Source organism: Cebidichthys violaceus, unplaced genomic scaffold, assembly GCF_023349555.1.
Source record: "Cebidichthys violaceus isolate CVI_PGR_0920_01 unplaced genomic scaffold, fCebVio1.0.p SCAF_15, whole genome shotgun sequence".
NCBI lineage: Eukaryota > Metazoa > Chordata > Actinopteri > Perciformes > Stichaeidae > Cebidichthys > Cebidichthys violaceus.
In genome coordinates, this window is record NW_027176318.1 from 12,644,481 (window position 1) to 12,668,238 (window position 23,758).

The 23,758-nt window shown below is 46.2% G+C and overlaps 2 protein-coding genes across 3 annotated transcripts in view; one reads left to right on the top strand and one right to left on the bottom strand.

The window, feature by feature from the left end:
• gli3 (GLI family zinc finger 3) overlaps positions 1 to 10,526 on the top strand; it is an 89,799-nt gene extending 79,273 nt beyond the window's left edge. For both annotated transcript variants that reach the window (XM_068710120.1, XM_068710121.1), the window contains exons 11-15: positions 3,470 to 3,619; positions 3,745 to 3,909; positions 4,031 to 4,318; positions 5,426 to 5,819; positions 6,325 to 10,526. In XM_068710120.1, the coding sequence (XP_068566221.1) occupies positions 3,470 to 3,619; positions 3,745 to 3,909; positions 4,031 to 4,318; positions 5,426 to 5,819; positions 6,325 to 8,705 (3,378 nt within the window). In that variant the 3' untranslated portion in view covers positions 8,706 to 10,526. The remainder of the gene's footprint in view (positions 1 to 3,469; positions 3,620 to 3,744; positions 3,910 to 4,030; positions 4,319 to 5,425; positions 5,820 to 6,324) is intronic.
• A 931-nt stretch (positions 10,527 to 11,457) lies between these two features.
• On the bottom strand, positions 11,458 to 19,255 carry prpf4bb (pre-mRNA processing factor 4Bb). Its single transcript, XM_068710122.1, has 16 exons — positions 19,168 to 19,255; positions 17,881 to 17,971; positions 16,310 to 17,418; positions 15,955 to 16,131; positions 15,605 to 15,763; positions 15,404 to 15,485; positions 15,092 to 15,293; positions 14,484 to 14,557; positions 14,192 to 14,282; positions 13,957 to 14,104; positions 13,700 to 13,837; positions 13,437 to 13,590; positions 13,228 to 13,342; positions 12,992 to 13,143; positions 12,778 to 12,864; positions 11,458 to 12,680 (listed from the first exon to the last, which is right to left on the bottom strand). Exons 1-16 carry the CDS (start codon positions 19,224 to 19,226, stop codon positions 12,477 to 12,479), a joined length of 3,042 nt encoding a protein of 1,013 aa, XP_068566223.1. The 5' UTR covers positions 19,227 to 19,255; the 3' UTR covers positions 11,458 to 12,476.
• Between the last annotated feature and the right edge of the window lie 4,503 nt (positions 19,256 to 23,758).

Consider the following 23,758-nt stretch of genomic DNA (forward strand, 5'->3'; position numbering starts at 1 on the left):
TGGTGGCTTCTTTAATGTCTCTCTTGAAGTGGGCTTTGTTCACTCGTTTTTTTTTTTGTTTTTTTTTTTGTCGCTGGAGATGCCAACCCCACACTCCCATAACTGCCTAATATGGCCATGCTCAACAAGCTCTTATTTTCTCATTGATGTATTACTGATACTGCGCAGTGGAGAAATATAAACGGGAGCTCTGCATTTGCAGTGCCCCTGTACAGGTATGATGTCAAAATTCATGGAAGCCATATTGTTCTCTTGCAGTTTTTGTTTCAGTCGTTTTTTTTCACATGGATTTGCTAAATAAAATATAATTTGTAATTCTTCTTCAACTGCTGAACCATTAGTGGCTTGGGAAGGTGAGAGTTCAGGTTCTGTCTTGTCATTGAAGGCCTGTTTCAGTCCATTAGGGGGACGTCTGATGGGGTTGGTGGTCTGTGTGTGTGTATGTGTGTGTGTGTGTGTGTGTGTGTGTGTGTGTGTGTGTGTGTGTGTGTGTGTGTGTGTTCTCACAGCTCATCAGGTCGTTCCCACCCTCCACAGTCATACCCTATGGTTCCAGGTCATCTACATAGGTGGCGCTGTGATGTCCTTGTTCTTCGATGGGGAGCTGGCTCTCCCTGTGTGCAGCCTAGTGGAGGCGGCCGCTGTGCGCCTCCCCGGTGTTAAAGGGAGATAAACGCGGGCGCAGTCTGAAGGCAGCCCCCCCCCCCCCCCCCCTCTCTGGCTGCTGGCGCAGGCTTTTAATTGGTAAAATGCAGATTTTTCTTGATCAGGAGAAGGATTAGGCCCCTTATCTGTCAAGAGTATCTTACTCTAAGATGAAAAGACTGTGCTGAATTACACATGCCAATTCTAGCTCCCTGCCCCCTGCTCGCTCACTCACTTACTCTCATCCTCCCTCCTACCTTCGCTCACTCAATTTTTTCCCCCCTTTTTTTACTTCCTCCCTCCTCCTTCCCTCCCTTCTTTGCCTTTTTCATGCTCTTTTTTTTCTCCCTCTCTTTACACAAAGCACTTCAGCAACTGACATCACAAAAGAGCATATGATTTATTAGGCAGTGTTTGATAAAGCTAAACGGTGTTGCGGGTCCCACAGCTTAGTGAAATTGCCTTGTAAACAGGTCCTCTTTTCATGCACGCTTGCATTCTAATGCATGAGGGCTGTGTCCCAGAGAGAGTTTGATAAGGAGACATGGAGACGGATACTGAAGTGGGCAAATGTAGGGAAATAGGGGAGAAAAAAAAAAGATAGGATTCTGTCTATTACAGTAATGTGTGTCGAGATGGGTTTGAGCATAGAGGGACAAAAATGATTTTAAATCGGAAGATTTTATTTTTTAGAAAACATAAAAACAAGTGTTTGCGTGATTTAGTGCTATTTATATTGATTTAATGTTTTTGCCTTGGTCCCATGCAGCAGGGGTCTGGACCAAGAAAACAGTGCCTGCACCTGCGTGTATATATGTGTGTGTGTGTGTGTGTGTGTGTGTGTGTGTGCACCTCTCATACGTCACAGGCGGCTTCAGTGTCCCCTGTGTCCGTGTCCCCGGCGCTCCCTGTCGTGCGACTCCCTCCTAAATCCATCTTGGTGGCGTTTTTACAGTTGTTGGCCGATAAGCTGGCAGGGGGAAGATGAATAACCTGCCGCGCCGCTGCTATCAGCACCTGTTTGTCGATTTAGCCGGCCAACGGGGCCTGTCTGCTCAGCATGGAGATTATTGATTCAATAAGAATTGCCATTAGATCATGCCATTAGGTTCCTCGGCGGCCGCTCTCCCCCGTGCTGTCTGTCCCCCTCTCTGTCAGCTCAGAGGCTCATGCATCACGCCCGTCAACGACCTCCTCCATTTGTACAAACGGGGTGCGAGTGCGTATCCATCTGTGTGTGCAAGTGCGTGCATGCGCTCGTGTTGTGCCAGCCACCCGCGTGAGCCGACACCACGACGCTCTCCCATCGCTCTCAGCCGGGGGGATATTGAACGCTGCTCACGGCAGACCGATTGCTTGCCACAGGGATTCCCTCACATAGAGGAAGAAAAAGAGAAGACGAGTCAGGTTTTCTGAGGCTCGGGCCGAGGCGGGGAGGAGATCAATCTTGGGGAAACTTCACTAACGTCTGTGGTCATCCAGTCCCCAATCATTTTCCCTGGAATTAGTCTTGTTTTGTCACTTTAGAATTAAGAAAATGTCAAGTAAGAATAATGGAGGTCCTTTGCGGATATATTAATGTCAATTTTACTCTTTGCTTTTGCTGTCGCACACTGCCGTTACTGCGCTGACTCATTTGTCGATACTCCCCCTTTAGTACCGCTGGGAAATGAGTGCAGTGGCAGACTTAGGGTCAAAATGTCTTGACGGAAGAATAAAAAAAAAAAATGGGGCGCTTTCTTGTAGATGTCATGGTTATGGTTATATGTGGGGTCGTGATCTGGCCAGAGGGCAGGGTGCAGGGAAGGCACAAAGATGCCATTGTCAGAGCCGTGTCATGCCTGGAGGGGGGAACTGTCCCCGAATGCTTTATTTGCTTTGGTGCTGCATGTTTTATAGCTCAACAATCTTGCGAGCAAGTGCTCAAAGAAAGCATGTTTTCCCCAGACATTTAAGAGCATTCAAAGTCAAGTCTCTATTTATCTCCCTTCCTTCTCTCCCGTTTCCATCCGTCCCTCTTCATTCACCCCCGAGGTAAAAAAGACTCTTCTCCGCTGCTCAGGAATGTAATAATACCGGTTTCTACTGGTCAGGATATTGTGTCTGTCTCCCTGGGTTTAAATTGCTCCCTGAAAGGCACTTCAGAGGCCACGACAGTATTGTCTATGAAAGAGAGCCAGATGTTGACTTTGTCCCCAGAGGGTCTGCATGACTTTCTTTTTTTTTTTCACCTTCACCTCCCATCATTCCTCTGTAACATCTACCACTACCCCCGTTTTACAAGATAGTTTAGTGAGGTAAGAAGAAGAAGAGAGGAAGGGATGGAGCAAGAGAAAGGTGGTGCTCACAGAAAAAAAAAAAGAAAAGCTTGGCTCGAGTTGTAAAGCCCTCGCATTTCAGATGCCACGACTGAACTTTAGATTTCTCGCCCTGTCTCCTCACCTCCCTTCCTCCCTCCCTCCCGCCTCCCCTCCTTCTTAAGCCTCAGATTGGAAGTTGCCGCGGCAGCACAACTGTCAGCGCTTGTCATGGAGGGGCGAGGGCCCAATGTGATACGAAGTGACAGGGTTTTATTTAAAAAATCCTGTTCTGATCGGACACCGAGGCTCGCGAGTCAACAGAGTGAGGCAGAGAAAGAAGGAAAGAGTTAAGAGAGAAATTAAATTGAGAAAATATACGTGAAAATAAATGGAAAACAGGAAAGGGAATGTTATATTTCCCTCTCATGCTGCAGAGCAAAAGAATCCCTCAAGCTGAACAACAAATCAAGTCAAGGCAAAATAGCATTTCACTTTTGTTAAAGTGCCTTTATCTTCTCTTCTAGCACATCAACAATGACCACATCCACGGGGAGAAGAAGGAGTTTGTGTGTCGGTGGGAGGAATGTTCTCGAGAGCAGAAGCCCTTCAAGGCGCAATACATGCTGGTGGTCCACATGCGCAGACATACTGGGGAAAAACCCCACAAGTGCACAGTAAGGAAACTGCCATTTGCTCAGACGACTTCATTTATTTGCAGATGAAAAGCTGTTTTACATGTAAGCTGCTAACAGGAGATTCGGACCGCATGAGTGAAGTCCTCTTCTCTCTCGTCCTGCAGTTTGAGGGCTGTGCCAAGGCCTACTCCCGTCTGGAAAACCTTAAGACTCACTTACGCTCGCACACCGGAGAGAAACCGTATGTGTGTGAGCACGAAGGCTGCAACAAGGCCTTTTCCAACGCCTCAGACCGGGCGAAACATCAGAACCGCACACACTCAAATGAGGTACTGAAAAAAAAAACGTGATTTCAGACGATGATGCTGCCACGACTTTGCTGCTTGAACGCGGTGTTTACAAGCCACGCGTTTTCCTCACCGCTTTATCTGTGTCTCCTTTCATTCTCAGAAACCGTACGTGTGCAAAATCCCAGGCTGCACCAAACGCTACACGGACCCCAGCTCCTTACGCAAGCACGTGAAGACGGTGCACGGGCCGGAGGCGCACGTCACCAAGAAACAGCGTGGAGATTACCCGCGTCCTCCGCCCCAGCGGGAGCACGGGGGCAACAGCCAGGGCCGGTCTCCAGGGCAGCAGCCCCTGGGTGGGTACACGGACCAAAGGGAGTACAACCATGCTACCTCAAAACAGGACGAATGTCTGCAGGTCAAGTCCATCAAGACAGAGAAGCCTATGGTGAGACTTTATTTAAGGCCGACAATTATTATTATTTAATATACTTTTACTACTAATTCCTTTACTTTAATATAGCTAGTGTAAATGCTTGGTTTTCACGTTCCTGTGGGATTTAACATTGAATTGGGGGCATGCACATTTAACACTGACTTCTTCTAATGAGCAAACCTTCTCTTTCTATCCAATGCTTCGGCATTTCTCTCCTTCCCTTTCTAAGGACAGTGGGTAATCAGGTGAGATAGGAATCCCTTCACATTGCATTTTGTAAAATATTCTTTCTGAGTCTCACTGTTTCCCGTCTCGCTCATACTTTTAATCGGCTTTTTTTTCATCCCATCGCAACTGCTTGACTTTCACCCCAAAAAAACACGGCACATTTGCTCTCATTGTAAGTTTCCTTCATCCCACACAGTCATACAAAAAGATTATTCTACTCATTTCACATCACTTTGAAGAGTGGCAATGGGTATTTACCAAAGGGAATGCATTTTTTTTCGTTCTGAGCAATGGCCATGCCTTTGGGCAGAACTGTGAGGGCACTGAAAGTATGCCTGATACTGCCCAGGGCTCCGCTGTGCAGCCGACTCCATTCAACAGTAAACAGGGTGAACACTCGATGCCAAAAAAAAGTAATTCCATTATTCCTCAGTGTAACATAGTTCCTAAAATTCAGTAAACAACTTAATTATGCTCTGGCTGGTCACACAAGAGGCCTTTTATCCTATTTGCCTATCCTCTGAAAACAACCCAAACATGATTTCTCTTCTCTCTCTTTTGAGCGTGTTTGTCCGGCCTGGCTCTCAGGGGGGAGGCATTACTCACGCCCCAATAATGTGCAAAACTTCCAAACATAAATGATGCAGTTGGTCCTGTGGTTTGTGCAACCGGCTCAAACTGCCACGATTACGCAAGATGAACACATGAATTGTCTTTCATAATGGTCTGTCACTTGTTATGATCATTGTCTAGTGTCATAGGGAACGCATCCTTCAAAAGATTACATTGTATCATTTGTTCGTGACACGTGTATACGTTCCCTTGTGTTTCCTGAAATAAACGTGATAGTCATCGTGCGTGTGTTCTTCTTCCCTGGCCTGTGTCTGTCAGACGTCTCAGCCAAGCCCTGGCGGTCAGTCTACATGCAGCAGTGACCAGTCCCCCGTCAGCACCTATCCCTGCAGTGGAGTCCAGCTTGCTGTGAGCGCCGGACGCTCGCCAGGGGAGGGGCTGGAGGAGGACGAGGAGAAAGAGGAAATCGAAGAGGAGGTGGAGGAGGAGTGTGTGGGTGAGCGGGCCCCCATCATGGACTCCACAGTCTCCACGGCGACCGCGGCCATGCTGACCCTGCAGGCGAGGCGGAGTGTTGGCCGCCCCCTGCGCTGGATGGAGCACATCAAGATGGAGAGGCTGAAGCAGGTGAATGGAGCGCTGCCCAGGCTGGGGCCCCTGTCCCCTACACCGCCCCCGAAAGGTTCCACACTACCCAACATCCTGGGGAAGGGTAAGGGTTATCTAACTTTCATCTTCTTTTACCAAAGTCTACAACCCTCACAAATCCACAAAAGCATGTAGTATCCTTATTTTCCACATGTGGTAGAGCTTGTGTGGCCATTCATTTTTTACAGTAAAATAGCACCTGTAGACAGAACATAAACGTCTCCACAAATGTGTCTTCAAATCAGGCTTTGAGAAATAAATTATCCTGAATTCCATCTTGCGCGTTTTGGCTGAAGCATTCAGGCAAAACAGATGCTTAAAATGTACTGTTCCGCTGGAAAATGGTATCAGAACCATATCAAGCCGTATATCATATCAGAGAAAATAGCATGTAACCATGTTTCATGGCCAAATGCTGCCTGTTGTCTCTGGTAACATCTGTTTGAGGGATCTCTCCCCACTTACACATATTTGGCTCATTCTCTTTCATCCTCCTGTAACATGCCTTGTTTACTGTCCAAACGTTATTCATCCCTTTTTTTTTTTTCCCTGTCTGTGTTTCTCCCCAGGATCCTGTCTGGGCAGGCAGTGGGGGGTGTCTGCTCCTCAGCCACCTGCTCATGCTGAGCTGGGCAGCATAGAGCTAACAGTGCTCAATTTGCTCCGGGACCGGCGCGACAGCAGCGGTAGCGCCACCAGTTCAGCCTACCTGAGCAGCAGTCGGCGCTCCTCCGGCATCTCCCCCTGCTTCTCCAGTCGGCGCTCCAGCCAGGCTTCCCAGAGCGAGGGCACGATGGCAGCCGCCCACCACCGCCGCAACCACAACCTCAGCTCCACCGACTCTTACGACCCCATCTCCACTGATGCCTCGCGCCGGTCCAGCGAGGCAAGCCATTATGGAAGTGGGACAGGAGGAGGGGGTGGAGGAATACTCTCAGGTGGGGGCTGTGGAGGTGTAGGAGGAGTAGGTGTGGGAGGAGGAGGAGGAGGAGGGGGGTCACGGGGGATGCTCACTTTAACCCCAGCGCAGCACTACCACCTGAAAGCCAAGTATGCAGCAGCAACTGGCGGCCCACCTCCCACGCCTCTTCCCAACATGGAGCGCATGAGCTTGAAGACTCGCATGGCCATGATGGACGAGGGTGGCAGCAACCACTCTTTGCCGCCTCTAGTCCGGCCACATTGCTGCGGTGACGGCACCAACGGGTACACCAACGGGTACACGGGACATGCAGGTTACAGGAGGAGGGTCCTGTATCCCGGCGAGGGACCACTGAATGGGAACCGGAGGGCCAGTGACCCAGTGCGGACGCAGGCTCGTGATATTAGCAGTCTGCCCCCAGTACAACGCTTCAACAGCCTTAACAACCTCCACCCCCTTCCACCTCTGTCTCATCATTCGACACCTGAAACTCGCAGCTTTAGCCTACAGAACTACACGCGCTCAGAGGGCAACCTGCAGAGAGGCCTGCAGCACTCGCCGTACACTCCGAGCATCGCAGAACACGCGGCCTTAGAAGCCCTGGCCATGGAGGACGAGGCCGGCCTGTTGCTCGGGGACGAGGATATGCTCCCAGACGACCTGGTGCAGTATCTCCACTCCCAGGAGCAGGTGGACGGTGGCTCCTACATGCACATTGAGGACCAAATAGCTTCTAGCCAAAGGGACACCTCCCATCCACCCATGGAGGAGATAGAACAGATCCAGACTTCAGGGTTGAATATGGGCTTCGCCGGGTCCCACAGTCTCCAGCCGACAGCAGAGAGGACGAGCCCCAGTAAGCTTCCCATCCAGTGGAATGAAGTGAGCTCCGGGAGTGCCGACAGGTCCCCTCAGAGGGAACCAAACCACCAGACGCAGTGTGGGAGGTGGCCGGGCGCTGAACACGGACCCGTATCTGCACCTTTTGGCAGGTTTGGAAACATGGTGGTTCAGCAGCAAGTGCCCCTTGATTTCCAGAACAGTTGTGCCCAGGCTAATCAGTCTCAAAGTGCTTGTTGCGTTAACCCCGCGGTGAAGCTAGAGACACCGCCCAACTCCTGCATGGAGATGAGAGGTAACAACTCTACAAACACCTTCGGAAGGCCAAACTTCGCACAGATTATCAATGGGCCTCTTCAGCAGGGCTTCAAACAGCAGGCCTCCAACGGACCTCCGAAACAGAGCCACTTCCAGCAGAACCACAACAGTAACACCTCTTGCCAGATCGGGAACAACCTAATCCTTAGCAGGGCCTCTATGGACGTCCTCCCCAGCCTCTCCCAGGGAACTGCTCTTCATCACAATCGGCAGGTCCATGTCCCTCGCCCACCCGACGGTTACAGGAACTTGGTCAGGACCCAGCAGTACCTCAATCCAGAGAACTCTGGTGAGATCCAGGCTAGTCTCAACCAGCAGCAACAACTGCAGAGAAGTAGCGGGGACCACTGCTCCCTTGCACATCAGGTATCTGGGCTGAAACTGGAGGCCCCAGACCATGGGTACTTGGAGCAGGGCTTTGGTGACTGCCTCTCTTACGAACCATTGGATTGCAAGTCGTCCTCGTTCCCTGTCCTGGAGGACGAGTGCTTGCTCAACTCCATGGCCGAGTCTGTGGGCCAAGTTGTCGGCAGTGGCGGCGGGAACTCGGCCGCCCTTCTGTCCCCCGGTACAGACCAGGTGACCAGCACAATGGAGGGCAATGTGCCTGGTATATTAGATGAGGGGGTGAGTCTGGACTTTGGCGCCATGCTGGAGGATGGCTATGACCAGGGTAGCCTGGTCTCAGGTGTGTTGAGTCCCTCCATCTTCCAGGGTCTGTCCAGGACCTCATCGCGCCTGACCACCCCTCGGGCATCCGCGGCCTTCCACAGCGTGGCCCCCGGCTTAAACAACATGGCGATCGGGGACATGAGCTCTCTCCTCACCACACTGGCTGAGGAGAGCAAGTTCCTTGCTATCATTCAGTAGCTGCTCTCTCTCTCTCTCTCTGCTTTCTCCTCCCTTAGGAAAAAATGGAAAAAAAGGAAGAGAAAAACTCTGGTGTATGTGAAGATTTAAGACCAAAGTGGCAATTATGAGAACTTTATTATGTACTTAAAAGTGTTGTGGAATAGGCAGTTGCCAAACCCATTTATTTTGTAAAAATGTCATCCCACACAGAAATGGGATGTGTCAAAATTATGTAAAGATAAATAGTTGTGTTCCTTTTCTGGAATGTAGGCTATTTTTGGAAGCTCTTCTGTTTGTATTTCTGTGTGACGGTGAGCAAAAGTTCGCTTCTTTAAAACAGTATTCTGTGTATTGTCACTGTTTTTGCTGTACACACTGTCGGTAAAAATGCATGTATTCAAGGTTGAACATGAACACTGTCTATAGGAGTACATAGACCAGCCCGTGTGCCAAGCATCCACCCCTCTGATCCCACAGGTACATACCCACACTCGTAACAGCAGGTGGCTCATTGATTTAACAGGCCCTGATGATAACTTTATATATCATAGGTTTTTAATAAGTGGTGTATTTACATTTGTTGTCATTTTGTTTGTACGTTACTTTCGTGAATCTGTAAATGTTTCAGTGCTTCTACCGAGTTTTACCAAGTGGTGTTTTTGTCAAGAGTAACTGCGGTATGGTACCGAACACATCCAAGTCTTCAAGGCACCGTCGACAGTCGCCTCCTTGATACCTTGATTTAGTTAGTCTGGAAAGGTACTCACAAGTGTATATAACAGTGTTTTTTGTTTTTTTTTATATTCTGTTTGTGATAATCTGATTATTGACGTTGGATTGCACGGTTGTTTGGAGCCGATGTGAAAATGGACATTTCCTCCTCGGTCCCATTTGGTGCTTGATGTATGCTTACATAAGTAGATATGAGGACTTCACGTTTTGAATCTGTCTTAATGACCCGACGGCGGTCCGCAGCACATGAATCTCCCTCTCATTATGATAAATGCCGTAAAGTGACGTGTTTTGTTTTATAGGAAATCATCTGTATTGTTTTCTCCAAAGCTCTTAAAGTCAGAATGTGTACTGCCGTCGAGTATTGCAGTGACTTTGTCAAACAGTGTTAGTATTGCCTTGCAGTCTGATGTGACTGAACACAGAATATTGAGTAGTTTACCTTTTATTCAGCGTCAAAGCAATGAGGTACAAATTGTTTTATTGTTCTTTGGTACTTTGGTTTGTAGCTGTGCATTATTCTTTTTTTTTGTTTTTTTGTTTGTTTGTTTTCTTCAAAGAAGTAGAAATCATTTCCTTTGAAAGAAGGGAATCACATTGAGGTGTGTGCCTTATACGTATCTGCCTGTCGGTAAAGAGAAAGATCACTGCCAATCTTCCATTGTGAATTATGAAAAAAAGAACATGTAAAGTGTCTTGTGAGACCTGAAAAAAAAGATAAAAGATGACAGAACATTTATATAAGAAAAGTCTGACTATCAGAAAAGTTAAGATTTGCGAAATGCATTCTACTTTTCTTTGATTTTGTTTTTAAGTTTTCACATTTATTGTGCTCTTTTATATATAATGTGTAAATACAGTACTCTTTCTGTAGGTTTAGCAGAGGAAATGGGGAGTATCCTGGGGCCAATAAAAGAATTGACTTTGAAAGCAGGGATTCCCAGGCCCTGGGCAGAGGCCAGTCACATCTGGCTCAGAGCGGAGCTTCAAGTGCCCAGCACGGCCCCTCCGCCAGAAGAGCCACTTTGCTCTTTTATAACTGACTACAAATGTTTGTATGGTTTTAATAAAAATGAGAAAAGAAATTAAAAAGAAATTTTATTTTAAGCCTCTTTTCTTCTTGATACTGTGTGCTGGTATTAATAACAGATGAGTCATAATAGTTTGAGTTACGGTTTTTGTATCTATGTAGACGACCCCAAATATGAAGATACTTATATTATTATAACACTGATAACCTTATCAACCCACATTCAAATAAACCCTGTTCTGCAATGTAATTATTAGTATCAAATGGTTTAACATTTTAGATTTTCATAATAATAAAAAGTTCAGTCACCACCAGTGAATTATCAGTGACTAGAATATCTAGAACTTCTGATGCCCTCTTCTGACCGTCGCAAGAAACTACAACTGCATTGTGAGAGGGGAGCTATGCAACGAACGTCCTCATGAATTTAATAGCATGATTACGCAGTCGATCGGTGACACATCCGCATTAAAAGCCCTCGTCTCTGCATGTCGAGATTAAAGCCAGTCGGCGTTACTTCCCCCCCCCCCCCGCTGGCTGGACCTCTGTAGCCCACACGTATTTATCGGCCGGCAGCCCATCAGAAGTCCTTTTAGTGCGCTCGGTGCAGGCAGAGAGCTCTTGCATCATTCCCCCAAAACTTTTCCTAAGTGAGTCTCCCATTATGCTTTTCAGCAGCTCAACACAAGTGCCATCATGCGACACCGCTAAGACTTGCGGAGATGGAGCATTAGAGCCGTAATTTATACCAACTGGTCACAAGACGGACCGTTTTTTTTTTTTTACATCTAATGCTCTGAGGGAGCAGCAATGACTCCTCTCGCTCTTTCGCCATCTTCAGAATGCACTTAGCTTGGTACAAGGATGAAAAAAAAAAAAAGACAATTTCTTTGGAACATCCAGTCCCACGACGGCGTCGCTTCTTAAGAAACACAAGAGTTCTTGATGAACAGGAAATTATGTCATTCAGCACGTGATGGGGATCAAATGAAGAAAGGGGTGTTGGTATACAATAGGAAACATTTTATTACTAAAAGTGTTCTTATACTGAAGGTTCTCTTTCAGCAGCGTTTCCACAACTATTCTTTATTGAAATCACAAATTCTTTTTACCACTTAGATGGGAAAAAAAAATAATTAACCACACATGAAATGACAGTAACTATGGACTATATACAACAATGGGAGAGGAGGGTTACAGGTGTGGCTTTCAATAGGCCCACATGGGTGTTGTGAAACACGAGGCTCGTACGGGAGGCACTTGAATGTGAGAGCCTTAAGAGCCAGGACCGAGCCAGAGTGCTGGAGGGGGAGGAAGGTAAAAAACATGGAAATGTCCAGCAACAGAAAACAATGACTACCTGCTTTAAAAAAAAAAAAAAAATCTGGTTTCAAGGAGTACATAATATGCATCTATTCCTTCAATTCAGACCTCAAGGCCTGAAGACGTGGTTAGAAGTGTGAGGGGTGGGGTGGGGGGGGGGGGGGGGGGGGGGACACTGAGGGACATACAGAGCATTTACACAGTTCTGCACCACAGAAATCTAGAGCACAAAGGGTGCACATTCAAAAGCATGCATCGCCCCACAATGACAATTGTGTTTTAAAAAGAAAGAACCGATGTGTTTTAGTCTTCTGCCACTACGACCGGACTCAACCGTCTGCTGCTTGAGATGGTTCATGTGATTGACATACAGTATTTACAGGAATTATATTTTTCTTTTAAACATCTGTCACTCCAATGGCAGTTAAATAAAAAAAAAAAAGAAAAGTCCATAACTGCATTTGCCGGGTATGAAGGTGGGGGGGTTACAATGATAAATCGCAAAATCAATGTCTTAAAGAATGGCTACCATTTCAATGAGCTATTTACAATAAAACGCAATTATGAATCCATAGACAAAATAAAGATGAGGAAGAAAAGAGATCCTGTCTGTGGGTCGGCTGCTTCGCTGCAGAGTCAGGTCCGCTCAGAGCTGGTTTAGTGGTTGGTTCTGTCTGCTCTGAGAGTGTGTGGCGTTCAGGGGGTCAGATCTTTTCCTGGATAAAGGGGTGCTGCAGAGCCTGGTTGATGCTGATGCGTTTGGCTGGGTCCAGCATCAGGGTGCCGTCCAGCAGGTCCTTCAGCTGCATCACCTTCTTCCTCTGGTCCTCGGGCAGCCGCTGGCCTCCGATCATGTCTATCAGCAGGTCTTTGGTGGGGTTGATGGTGCTCATCAGCGTCACCTTCTCCTGTTGAATCGACAGTGACAACGATACCGGTCGTAAGACCTGAACAGCCAGGAAACATAACATTTCATATTCATTTAAGAAAGTGGGAACGCCTTACCCTTTCTGTCACTTTGTCTACTTCAATGTACAGGAAGTTCAAATTCTGATCGAAGTGCTGGTCTTTGAAGAGGCCTTTACGGATCATCTGAGGAAAGAAATCCACCATATTGCATCAGCCATAACTTCTTTAGCACCGCATGGAACAGCAACACAACTCAGCTAGGAGAGGGAAACAATATCTGCAGTACAGAAATCATGTGATGCAACTTTACTTTGTTGGGCATCTTGCCCTTGAGGTCCATCGCTAGCTTGATCATCTGATTGTTAGAGGAGCCGGGAAACAGGATTTTGCCGGTGTAAAGCTCGTATAAAGTGCTGCCAACCGACCACATGTCGATCCCATAGTCGTACGGCTTCCCTATGACTGAGACGGAAAGAAAGCGGTGAGCGAGGTCCAGTTTCAATCGCTACTGACGAATGGCGATTCATACGAAACGATGCCACTCACTGATCTCTGGAGCTCTGTAGAACCTGCTGACCAGGTACGGTGTGATGTCGTTGTCAGCGACGTGAGACGCAGAACCGAAGTCACAAAGCTTCAGAATAGTCTTTGACTCGTTCACCTTTTAAAAAAAAAAAAAGGGACAAAAACATCAGCACACACAAGATCATCATTCTATAAGCTTGATCTTTAGATCTTTGGTATTTATACAGTACCAGGATGTTGTCGGGCTTGATGTCAGCGTGGAGTATGTTGCACCGTTTCAGCAGCTTCAGGGCCAAGAACAGCTGCTGACTGTAGGAGCGCACGGCCTTGATGTGGAGCCCGACGTCTTTACCGTACTTCTTCAAGACCTCCCGCAGATTCATGCTACGGGAGGAGAACACAGCGGGTAATTAGGACGCGAGGCCGTCGCATAAATGCTGCGGCGGGACTCGAATGACGGGAGGAACGGGAGGAGGGTTTCCTTTTTCAGTACCTGAGAGGCTCGAATACCAGACAGAGATGCTGCTTGTGGTAGAAGTGCCTGAAGAGGCGAAGGCAGTGGAACTTGTCATCGGGATCAGCGTCATTCAGCTTCTTGAGGAATTCTAACTCTTTCAATCCGGTCTTCTGCCTGTTGACCCCCCCAAAAAATCACATGTAGTTCATCAATACAGGTTCAATCAGGAGCGGTATCTATACTTGTTTGGATATACATTTTTGAAATTCATGAATAAAATAGGTATGACTCACATGAGCTCGTTGTTGCGGATGATCTTGACTGCCACCTCCTGGCCGGCCCTGGCAGTGTCCCTGGCTCTGATCACGTTGCTGAAGACACCGTGTCCCGTGTAGCCGTAGACATCGTAGCGCTTGTCTAGCGTCTCCCCGATGTTCACCCCTAAAACAACAAGAGACGCCGTTACAGTCCACGTCACAGACAACAGCTGTCGGAGGAAAGGAAAAGGATTTGGGAGGCAGCGCTTACGGTAGTAACCCTCAGCATCGGTCCAGTTGTCCCTCAGGTTGGGGTTCTCCTTGAAGTCCTTCCCTACGCCTGCTGCTCTCATCCTGGCATTCTGCAGAAACGACACGAATATATGAGGCCAGCGGCTCACAACAGCTGCTGAGACTCTTAAAAAGGGTTTTCTCTCTCATCTTATATTCTCTTGAAACATTAGATCGAGTGAAAATTACATAGATACTAAAAAGCAGAGAAGAAGAGTAATGCTGTGCTGCAAAATTTGACATTTCATTTTCCCTGAACAGAAAACACTCACATCAAAGTCAGCAGCAAACATGTCGTCTGACTCGGTAAACATGTCGGGGGCTGAAGGCTTCTTTGGGTTGGCGCCTGAAAGCAAACAAACAGTAAGAAAACAAGACAAGTTATAGCTTCTAATCATCCACCATGTTGTAAAACAGAAGAACTGGAACGTGTTTGATTCACATACTCTGCAGAGATCAAAACATGCTGCAGGTGGCAGAGACACTCAGGCTTTGGATTACAAGCCAGCAACTGAATGAACACATGATAGAAAGAAACAACATTAAAACCAACTCTGCATTTCTCACACAAGTCAAGCCACCGAAAGCCACTTTAGTTCCGTATAGACCGCCGCTCTTCGGTCGGTCTGCGTCGTCAACAACTGCAGGGAAGTGCAAAGTAATGCTTTTATACTTCAATGTCACCTTCCTCCATATCTGCTGTTAACTGACCGCGATAGTACTGGGGATGTATCGGAGATATTCCACAAGCCTCCACTAATAATTACAGAGGAAACACCCGTAGTTATTAGCTATGGCGTGCGCACGCCTGACCGCTCGCTGTTCATTCAGTTGGCCTCGTGTGCCGACAGATTTGGATCGTTCTGACTGGAAGCATTACCGTCTTTCTCCTGGGCGATGAGGTTGTGCTTGGCTTTGATGCTGGCCTCAAAGGTGTTGAGGTTCTCGCGTTCGTACTCCTTGACGTCTGCGGCGACTCGCTCCAGGATGTCGTCGGGCGAGGGCGAGCGGCTGCGCGTGCTGCTCTGAGGGCTGCTGGGCTCCGACCCCATGTTGGTGTCGTCGCTCACGGGCTTGTATTTCTGTGGCAGGAAGTGAGTGACCGTGAGAATACAGACTCAAAAAGCATGCTACGCCACATACACAGTGGCTAATCAAAGCCAGGCGTGGATCGGCACGGACGTAAACAGACCTGGACGATGGCCAAACGTTGCTGCCGGCGCTGTTCGATGAGAGCTTCTTCATCTACCTCCTCTCCGTCAAAGTCCTCCAACCTGCAAAACACAAACGAGGTTTAAAAAAAAAGAATGAAACAGCCTCTACATGTGTGGTAGATGTTTACCTCTGAAGTATGACCTGCAGGGAAACATAAAGGCTAACATCTTCTACTCACACTTCTTCCCCCGAGGATTCCTTGTCGACTTTCATCCCCTCTGACAGGCTGCCCTTAAACTTGTCCTCGTCTCTGCTGCGTCTTCTTCTCCTCCCCCGGTCGCGGGACATCGAGCGCCGGTACTGTCGGAGTCTTCCGTAGCGGTCTCTCTCCCCAGACCTAAAAGGCATGGATGTCAAGGAGGGGGTGAGTTTATTACCTCGTTAATCATTCAAGAGGAAAAAGTCTTGACACAATACCGCATGCTCTTAACAAATTCCAGGTTCCAGTTGCAGAGAGAAAAAAAGCTAACATGGGATTTAAGTCGAGACAAATGCACAAACCTACAAAAACACAACAAATGCCGTCACCTGTGTCCCAATGGAGACCGGCTCCGTCTGCGGGGGGAGGACCGGGAGCGTCGTCGTGGTGACAGTGGGGACCTCCGTCTTAAAGGCGAGCGACTCATCCTGCGGCGAGCGGCCATTCTGGGACTGTTCTCGCGTGACCAGTCTCTGCCTGGCCCTCCATCTGGCCGGAGGCGCTTCCTGTAGAGACATCAGGATTGGACACACAAGCTGAAGTGGACATTCTAAAATCATCTAAAAGCATTCATGAATGAACCATCACATATCTGATCGCTGTACATCTTTTGGAATCATTCAGGCTAGCAACTTATATTACTGTGAGAAGGTCTAAAAGTCAAAAACAGCTGTGATCACCAACCTCATCGGCGAGTCCTGCCTGTCAGGATCCCTCCTCCTGGGGTCGGGGGAGCGGCTGCGGGGTCTCCTGGGGGGAGACCTTGTTTTGGACGGAGAGTAGCTCTGTTTCGATGTCCTGTCCGGGGCAGTAGCCGGGGGGTGGTGGGCGTCTCTGTGGCGGGGGGAAGCGCCTCGTCTGTGAGGGGAGCGGTTCTCCTTCCCCGACGACGCGTCCTTGGACGGGGACTTGGCGGGCCGCTTGTCGGCATCCGAGCGACCCGGTCGTTCTCGTCCGGGTGATCTGGACCGTCGGGCCGCTCTCTCCTGGTTTGGTCTGTCGTCCCGCTGCGGAGAGGAACGTTTATCAGCGCGGCCGCCTTTCTGCTCTCCTCTCCAGGTGGTGGGGGAGTTGGACTTCCCGGCTCTCTCCTTGGACCTATCCGTGCTGTCCGAATGCTTTCTGTCTTTCGACCGGCTTCTGCCGCGGCCTCTGTCTTTAACGGCTGTGTCCTTGGTGGTTTTGGTCACCTTGTCCGGCTTAGGCTCCTTGGCCTGTCCCAGCCTCTCCGCCGACTTACTCCGACTGCGACGCTTGGAGCTGGACTTACTGCCCTCTGTCGAGTCCCGTCTAGATTTCCCTCCTTTTCCCGCTCTGGGCGATATGGGTTTACCTGAGCTGACCCTTTGACGCTGTTCTCCATTTCTGATCCGACCTTCTGCATCCTCTTCAGATCCAGAGTTATAACCCTGGAGGATGAGGCCCATTCCCGACTGGACCTTGCCCTCCATCAACTGGCTGTCCAGCTCAGCTTTGATCATGGCCCTCCGTTTCTCCAGATCCTCCAGCAGGGCCCGGTCGTCCAGACTTGGATTTCCAGAGGAGGGAGAGGACTCCACTTTTTTGTGGCCAGAGGAGGCAAAGAGGGCGGCGCCAGAGGGAGAGGCCACCTCTTTGCGTTTGTGTTTCCTGTGTTTGTGGCGATGCTTGCGTTTGCGGTCCTTGTCCTCATCAGAGGCATGCTTGTGTTTTTTGTGCTTACTGCGATGCTTGTGTTTTTTCCTCTTGTGTTTACCGCTGCTGCTGTGGTGTTTGGGCCCATCTTCTGTCTTCTCACCGTTAGCCTCCACCTGCTGCAACGAGACAACATTTCAGCTCAACAACTCACTCGGGTGTAAGATTATTTCAATGTATAGATGTCTTTTCTCTTCTCATGGTATATAATACAACAAGATGAAACATGTGATCATAACAGCATGAATATGGGTATCAGTGGATGTATGTCGTCTGTTTGTATGATAGTTCTTAATGATCTGTCCTTATGCGTTTCTGATGACGTTTTAGTCATTTAGAAATAAATAAAACAGCCAAACTGATCCAAAAATCTGTCTCCATAGTCAATAGAAATTGCAAGAATTGTATATTTTTGTTAAATTGAGCAGAATACCATCACAGTGCAGACATGAGGCACTGCGGTTTGAGACAAACTAAATTTAGACTGTTTGAGTGAATTCAAACTAAGGCAGAAAGTTTATATCAGAATCATGGCATCATACCACTGAAGATATTTAGGTCTTGCTGGTGTCCACCCCTACCTCTTCCTCTTCCTCCTCCCCCTCCTCTTCCTCCGACACGTCTCCGCTGTCTTCATTTCCACTTCTTTCGTGGCTCTCCAGATCCTGCTTCCTGTTTTAGAAAGAGTTACAATCTTAAATATTGAGCACACACTAGTACACAGTCAAGGACCAGTCAGGATGTGTTGATCGATGGGAGTAACTGGCAACACTGTTGTAGGAAACCCTGGCTGGTCTGATGCAAATCGTATGAAGCCGGTCAGGTATCAGCCATGACATAACCGGCCCACAATAATGCAGTTTCTTTATAACCAATCACTTATTAGACAAAAATAATCAGTGCATTAACTGATAATGACAATAATCACTGGTTATTGCTTTAATACACTTTGGGGCTTAGATCCTATTTGGAAGCTTTCTGCTGTTGTTGCTCCTCCATCACTTGTAAGCATTGGCAACTAATGTGTGTATACTTTTGTCATAAAAAAAAAAAAAAAAAAAAAAACTTTTGGTACTGTGGTGACTTTTTACCTAACAATACTCAGAAAGGCCACTTTAAATAAAATACAAATATATTAAATATGGCTTCATATTGGCTAAATTACATTTGCATGATAGTCTGAAAACATCATCGAAAACTGCTCTTCCAGCATTCATTGGTACACCGTGGTTACGTAATGTGCTGAATTTAGCTATAAACTGGAGCTAAAGCTGAATAGCAAAGCTAACAATAATGACTCCAACTTTCAGTGACATACATCTGCTGATTAATGTGGAAACAACACTTATTAGTCACCATGCACACTTCACTCGCTCGCTTTTCCCCTGAGCACGACCGCCAAGACGATTTACCTCCATTAGCTCGACTACGCTAACGCTAACTGTTCTTAGCAAACTTGGGAGCTAGCGAGCTTCATCATCGGGTAGCGTTAGCTTTAGTTATGTTAGCTTGCAGCTATGCTAACTTGCTCTACAGAATCGGTGGGTGCGACGAAATTACGAGTGTTAGACTATGTTATCTGACAGCTCCATGTTATGGAAGTTAATATACAACAAGTCCGATGATGTACAGGTATACTATTTAGCTCAACGTGATGCTAGTTGAGCTAAAGAGCATTAGCAAGTTGGCGAAGAACATTAGCCAGCCGTTGCTAAGTAATTTAGCTAACATTAGCTCCGGTAACAACGTGAGGCTACTGCTGTTACTCTGCAGCTGTAAGTTACAGAACACTTCCCTTTTGATTTCGGACGGGGAAAGCCTTTAAACATGATTAACAAGGAAATATTATTTTAAATTAAATGACTTACACGTGTTCGTTTCCATTATTCATTCTTGTGGACGCGGTGTCCATCTCAACGTCGGCCATTTTCCTCAGCTGAGGGGGGCCTTCTTCTTCTTCTTCTTCTTCATATATTTTGAACACAAAATTGCAATGGCATCAAAACACTGATGTTCCCTCTGTTGGGCTGGCGTCGAACTGCAATCCGGATTTTGGTGCCCTGAGTTCAGTCTTCTGTCCACCAGGGTGTGTGCTTGTGTAACTTTACAGGACATGAACACGCGACAGGAGGCTTTAATAAAGAGGCTGACAGCCAGTGGTGGAAGAAGTATTCAGTGGAAATACCACAATGGGAAATTACTAAATCTGTGGAATAATTGAACTGGAGTAAAACAAAAAGTACAATATTCCCCACCAGAATGTAGCAGAGAAGTATGAAGTAGCATAAAATAGAAATACACAAGAAAATACCCCAAAAGATTGTAGTTAAGTACAATACTCATGTAAATGTGCTTATAATATTCCACCACTGCAGACAGCTGACATGAATTGACATATATTTGTGTTATTGTATCCGTGTTTCAAAAATGCACTATGCAGCTCGCCAACAGGATACGCTTGAGCCAAAATAAGGGATATTAATAAATATATCTATTTTTCTGTTTATTGTTTTTCCTATTGATTCCAGTATCTTGCCTCTATTCAGTTTTGGGATTTCTAAACCTCCAAAAAAAATGAGTTTGACATGTTGGACTGGAAAAAAAACAATGCAGTCACACTGAATGAGATTTTAAACTCAGTCTATCTAAAATTACACATAACCTGAACAGTCTTCACATAGTGTATCTGGTAGCATACAGACTTTTACAGTGTTGAATACTGAACTATCGCACCAGGAGCCTCTGAGAGACATAGGAAAACAGCAAAGGGCGGATTCTGGGAATTTGCTTAGTTTTCGTGTACCACAGGATGGCCCTGGAAGTCAATTAGTGGTTTTTAAGAGCCCCTTGTGCATCCTGGGCTGCATGAGGGGGTTGTGCTCCTCACTGTGTCCCATTGGTATGATAAAAACAAATGTTACATGAGTGCTTGATTTAAATGTTCTCTTTCATTTGATCTTCTACCGGAGAATATATTTTAAGGTATTCTAAGAGATTATAATACTGGAGGTCATTTTTTCCTCTGTTTAGCAGTTTTCACTGTATTTGTTGAAGCAGTACAAGTTTAATGTATAAAAGCACAAATGTGTGTCAAGGAGATGTTTTAGAAACTGTACTTTATTGTCTTATTTATAAGGAATTTATTTAGCGATATATTTTAGTTTACCAATACTGTCTATATACTGTATGTCATTAGCTTATTTCCATTGTGAGGTATGAGTTCATCTGCCCTTTCAGCAGGTAAGGACACTGACGTTAAACTTTGTCTGATCGATTCAGCAAAAGAGCATTTCAATGTGTTGATACTGCAAGATTGCATCCCATTTATCCTCCATGATTAATTAAGCAGCGTTGTCTCAAAGGACAAAAAAAAAAACACCTTTCATGAATTTTACTTGTAGAGCAGTTTCATTTTTGGCTGGAACAAACCAATTCTGACTTATATTAATAGGCTCATTTGTAAAACTGATGCTTATTGCTTATTTAAGGATTGTATTGTCCACGAGACAAATAGTTTACTGAAATCTCATATTGTAAAGATGAAGTTCAGTGTTCCCTACTGCAAAAAACCAGCAGTATAAGAGTAAAAACCTAATATTTTGCTTGTTTTTTTGTTGTTGTTTGTATGCAAGATACATTTTAATCTGCTCTGCACTCACAACGAGATATGCAAGTTCCATTTCTGGCATATTAGTGTGATTGCAGCCTCGGCCTTACGATACTCACCGGAGCTGCAGAGACGTACACATGCAAAGTCCATCATCAATGATGTTAATCATTCTCAGAAGGGAAACCGCGCAATGTGATAGTTACCTGGAAAGTGTAACAAACGTCAAACACCACATGTGACTTGTTGTTTTTGTCTCGTTTAAAGACACAATGAGACAGATCTGAGACATTGTGCTGCAACGGGGGAAGAAAAAAATGTAAGAAGTGAGCAGTCGAAATCACGTGGCATTCAAGGTTGCAAGTGCATTCAGGGGATGGTTATTATCCTCACTTGACAGTGTTATACGAAGCAGTAAATCGTGTTATTGTGAGGCACCTGTGGTTGCTTATTCACAGTGAAAGTAATGGAGGCGTGTAGCTAGAACAGCATTAATGTTGACATCCAGGCAGATGGGACAAGTGCTTCTGGCAGATGATAGTCCTGCAGGTGTTTCTGTTATCATTAAGTGTTTTTAATGACACCTTGCTTTGTGTAGGCTGGACTAAAAATATATATATAAAAATATATATATTTCCTTTGATTAAGTTTCCCACAATAAAGCAATTTATATGGAACATCTAACAGGGTGTTACTCACAGCCTGGGCGCTACAGTGTATCTCAGATTTATATGGTGAAGTTGCAAGCCTGGAGGTCTCACCGCAGATTAAAGTGTCGGTCGTGGAGACATTAGGTATTCCATTAGTTGAGACCTCTGTCCCAGCATGTCCAGTAAATCACGGACCTATACAGTAGTTAATGGTGTGTGCTGCTGAAGACACTGTCTGACCGTGTGTCGTACAGTTTATGATTTATTATTGTTGCGTGACCAGTTTGTTAAGATGAAGCTTGGGCACTTTGGTTTGTGCAATATATGCTTTTTCCTTCTTCTTTTTTTTTTAATCCGTCTTGCTGAATGTTTTCACTGTGTTAACTGGACAACAGATACATCAAATAGCATAGACATGGTTGTTGACAGTGGTGTAATGTTCTGCCTCTGTGTCCAGAGAGCTCAGGTTTTTAGACTATCTGGCATTATAATATTTTAATGGTGTTTATTAGTTTATCCATCTTTGTTTCTATGTTATCAGTTATCGTTGGTTTTGTTTGAGGTTTTCTGTTGTTGGGTGTTTTTTTTCCTTTTCTTTAGTTGTTCATTCCCCTGTCTCTGTATGTCTCCTGCCTCTCTGATTATTCACACCTGCCTCTGATGTTGCCATTAGTCTACCTTGTTTATATGCTCCCTTTTCTGCTGCTAGATTGTCTTTGTTCAACCTCTGTGCTCATTGCTTTCCAATAATTCACAAGTGTAAGCGGTTGGTTTTTGGACTTTGCCTTGTTTTCAGTTTTTTTGGGGCTTTTGCCTGTCTGGATTTGTTTGCTCTACTTTACCCGTGTATGACCACCTGCTTCAGTGAAGACCGAAATGAGTCTCTGTTTGACCCAGAACTGTTCCAAGTGTCACAAACCTCAAAAGAATAGTTGAACCGTTTGGGAAATATCCTTATTACATAATGTATAGTCCCAAAATATATGTATAAGAAATCAAATGATTTTGCAAAACTGCTGCGAGACTGTGTTGGAAATAATCTGGCACATAATCAGTTTTCACTTAGTTTTTTTTTATGTTTATTAAAACAAACAAACTGTAAGTAGTGGGCTTTGAAGGGGTTTGGTACTGAGGGGAATTTTGTTACCTTTTTAAACATGAAGCTGTTTCCTCGTGTCGGTGCACTTTATGCTGAGATTACTGTCTTTTTTTCCCCCCCAAATGTCAATGTTCTTCAAACTTTAGTGGGTCCATTGGGGAAACTTTCTTCACAAACTCATTGTGCGTGTGTGTGTGTGTGTGTGTGTGTGTGGTCAAGCATTCAAACATAGAAAATGTTCTTTTAAATTGAAAATGGAGATCCCATGTGTCCTGTAAACGGATATTTAGGGAACTTGAATAACTTGATGCACATAGACTATTTCCACATGTAGTAATGGTGCAGTTCATTTACATTGAGCAGCATCATCTAGCATTACCAAAGTGCTGGAACAAGAAAGAAAACAAACGCACATAAAGATTTGATTCATGACTTTAGTTGCTGGATCTTGGATCTCCATAGAGAGGAAATAAAGCAGGCAGACGTTCGGTCTGCCTTGACTTTTAGGGCCTCTGCTCTCCAAGCTTCGCTGGAGACACAATAAGGATGGAGCCATAAAACACTAGGTCCAGCAGATGCTCAGTGAAGACAACCTCAGTCCATTATACAGCCTGTTAAAAACACTCAGGCGGTTCGCTAACCCACTTTCACCCCAGCTCCTGCACTCTTCATTGGGTTTTGTCTGCTGTTGTGGACGAGGACAGAGTTATGGCTCAGAAGGACTTCCTCAGAGCAAAGCTCTGCCACAACTCACAATACTTCTCAATGAAAAGGGAACGCCTGTTTCCATCAACGCAGATGTTCTTTGTTCACTGACAGATGTGTCCATCTTGTGTTTCTCTCCCTTTTCTCTTCCTTTCTGAACAGTCTTGCTTTACGAGCCTCTGATGTTTGATTTTCTGAAAGAACGGGGGGGCCGGCATTGGATTTACAAGGGCAGAGGAGCAGGCTTGGGAGCACGGCCGAAGCATACGGCCTTGTCAGACGTTGAAATTTATGTTCGCCTCGAGTGAAGGGACGAGGAAGCGGGGTTACAGGAGCAACTTGGGCGGAACGACTTTGAAACATGGCGGTCATTTCTCTGTTGTTCACAGGTGATTTTT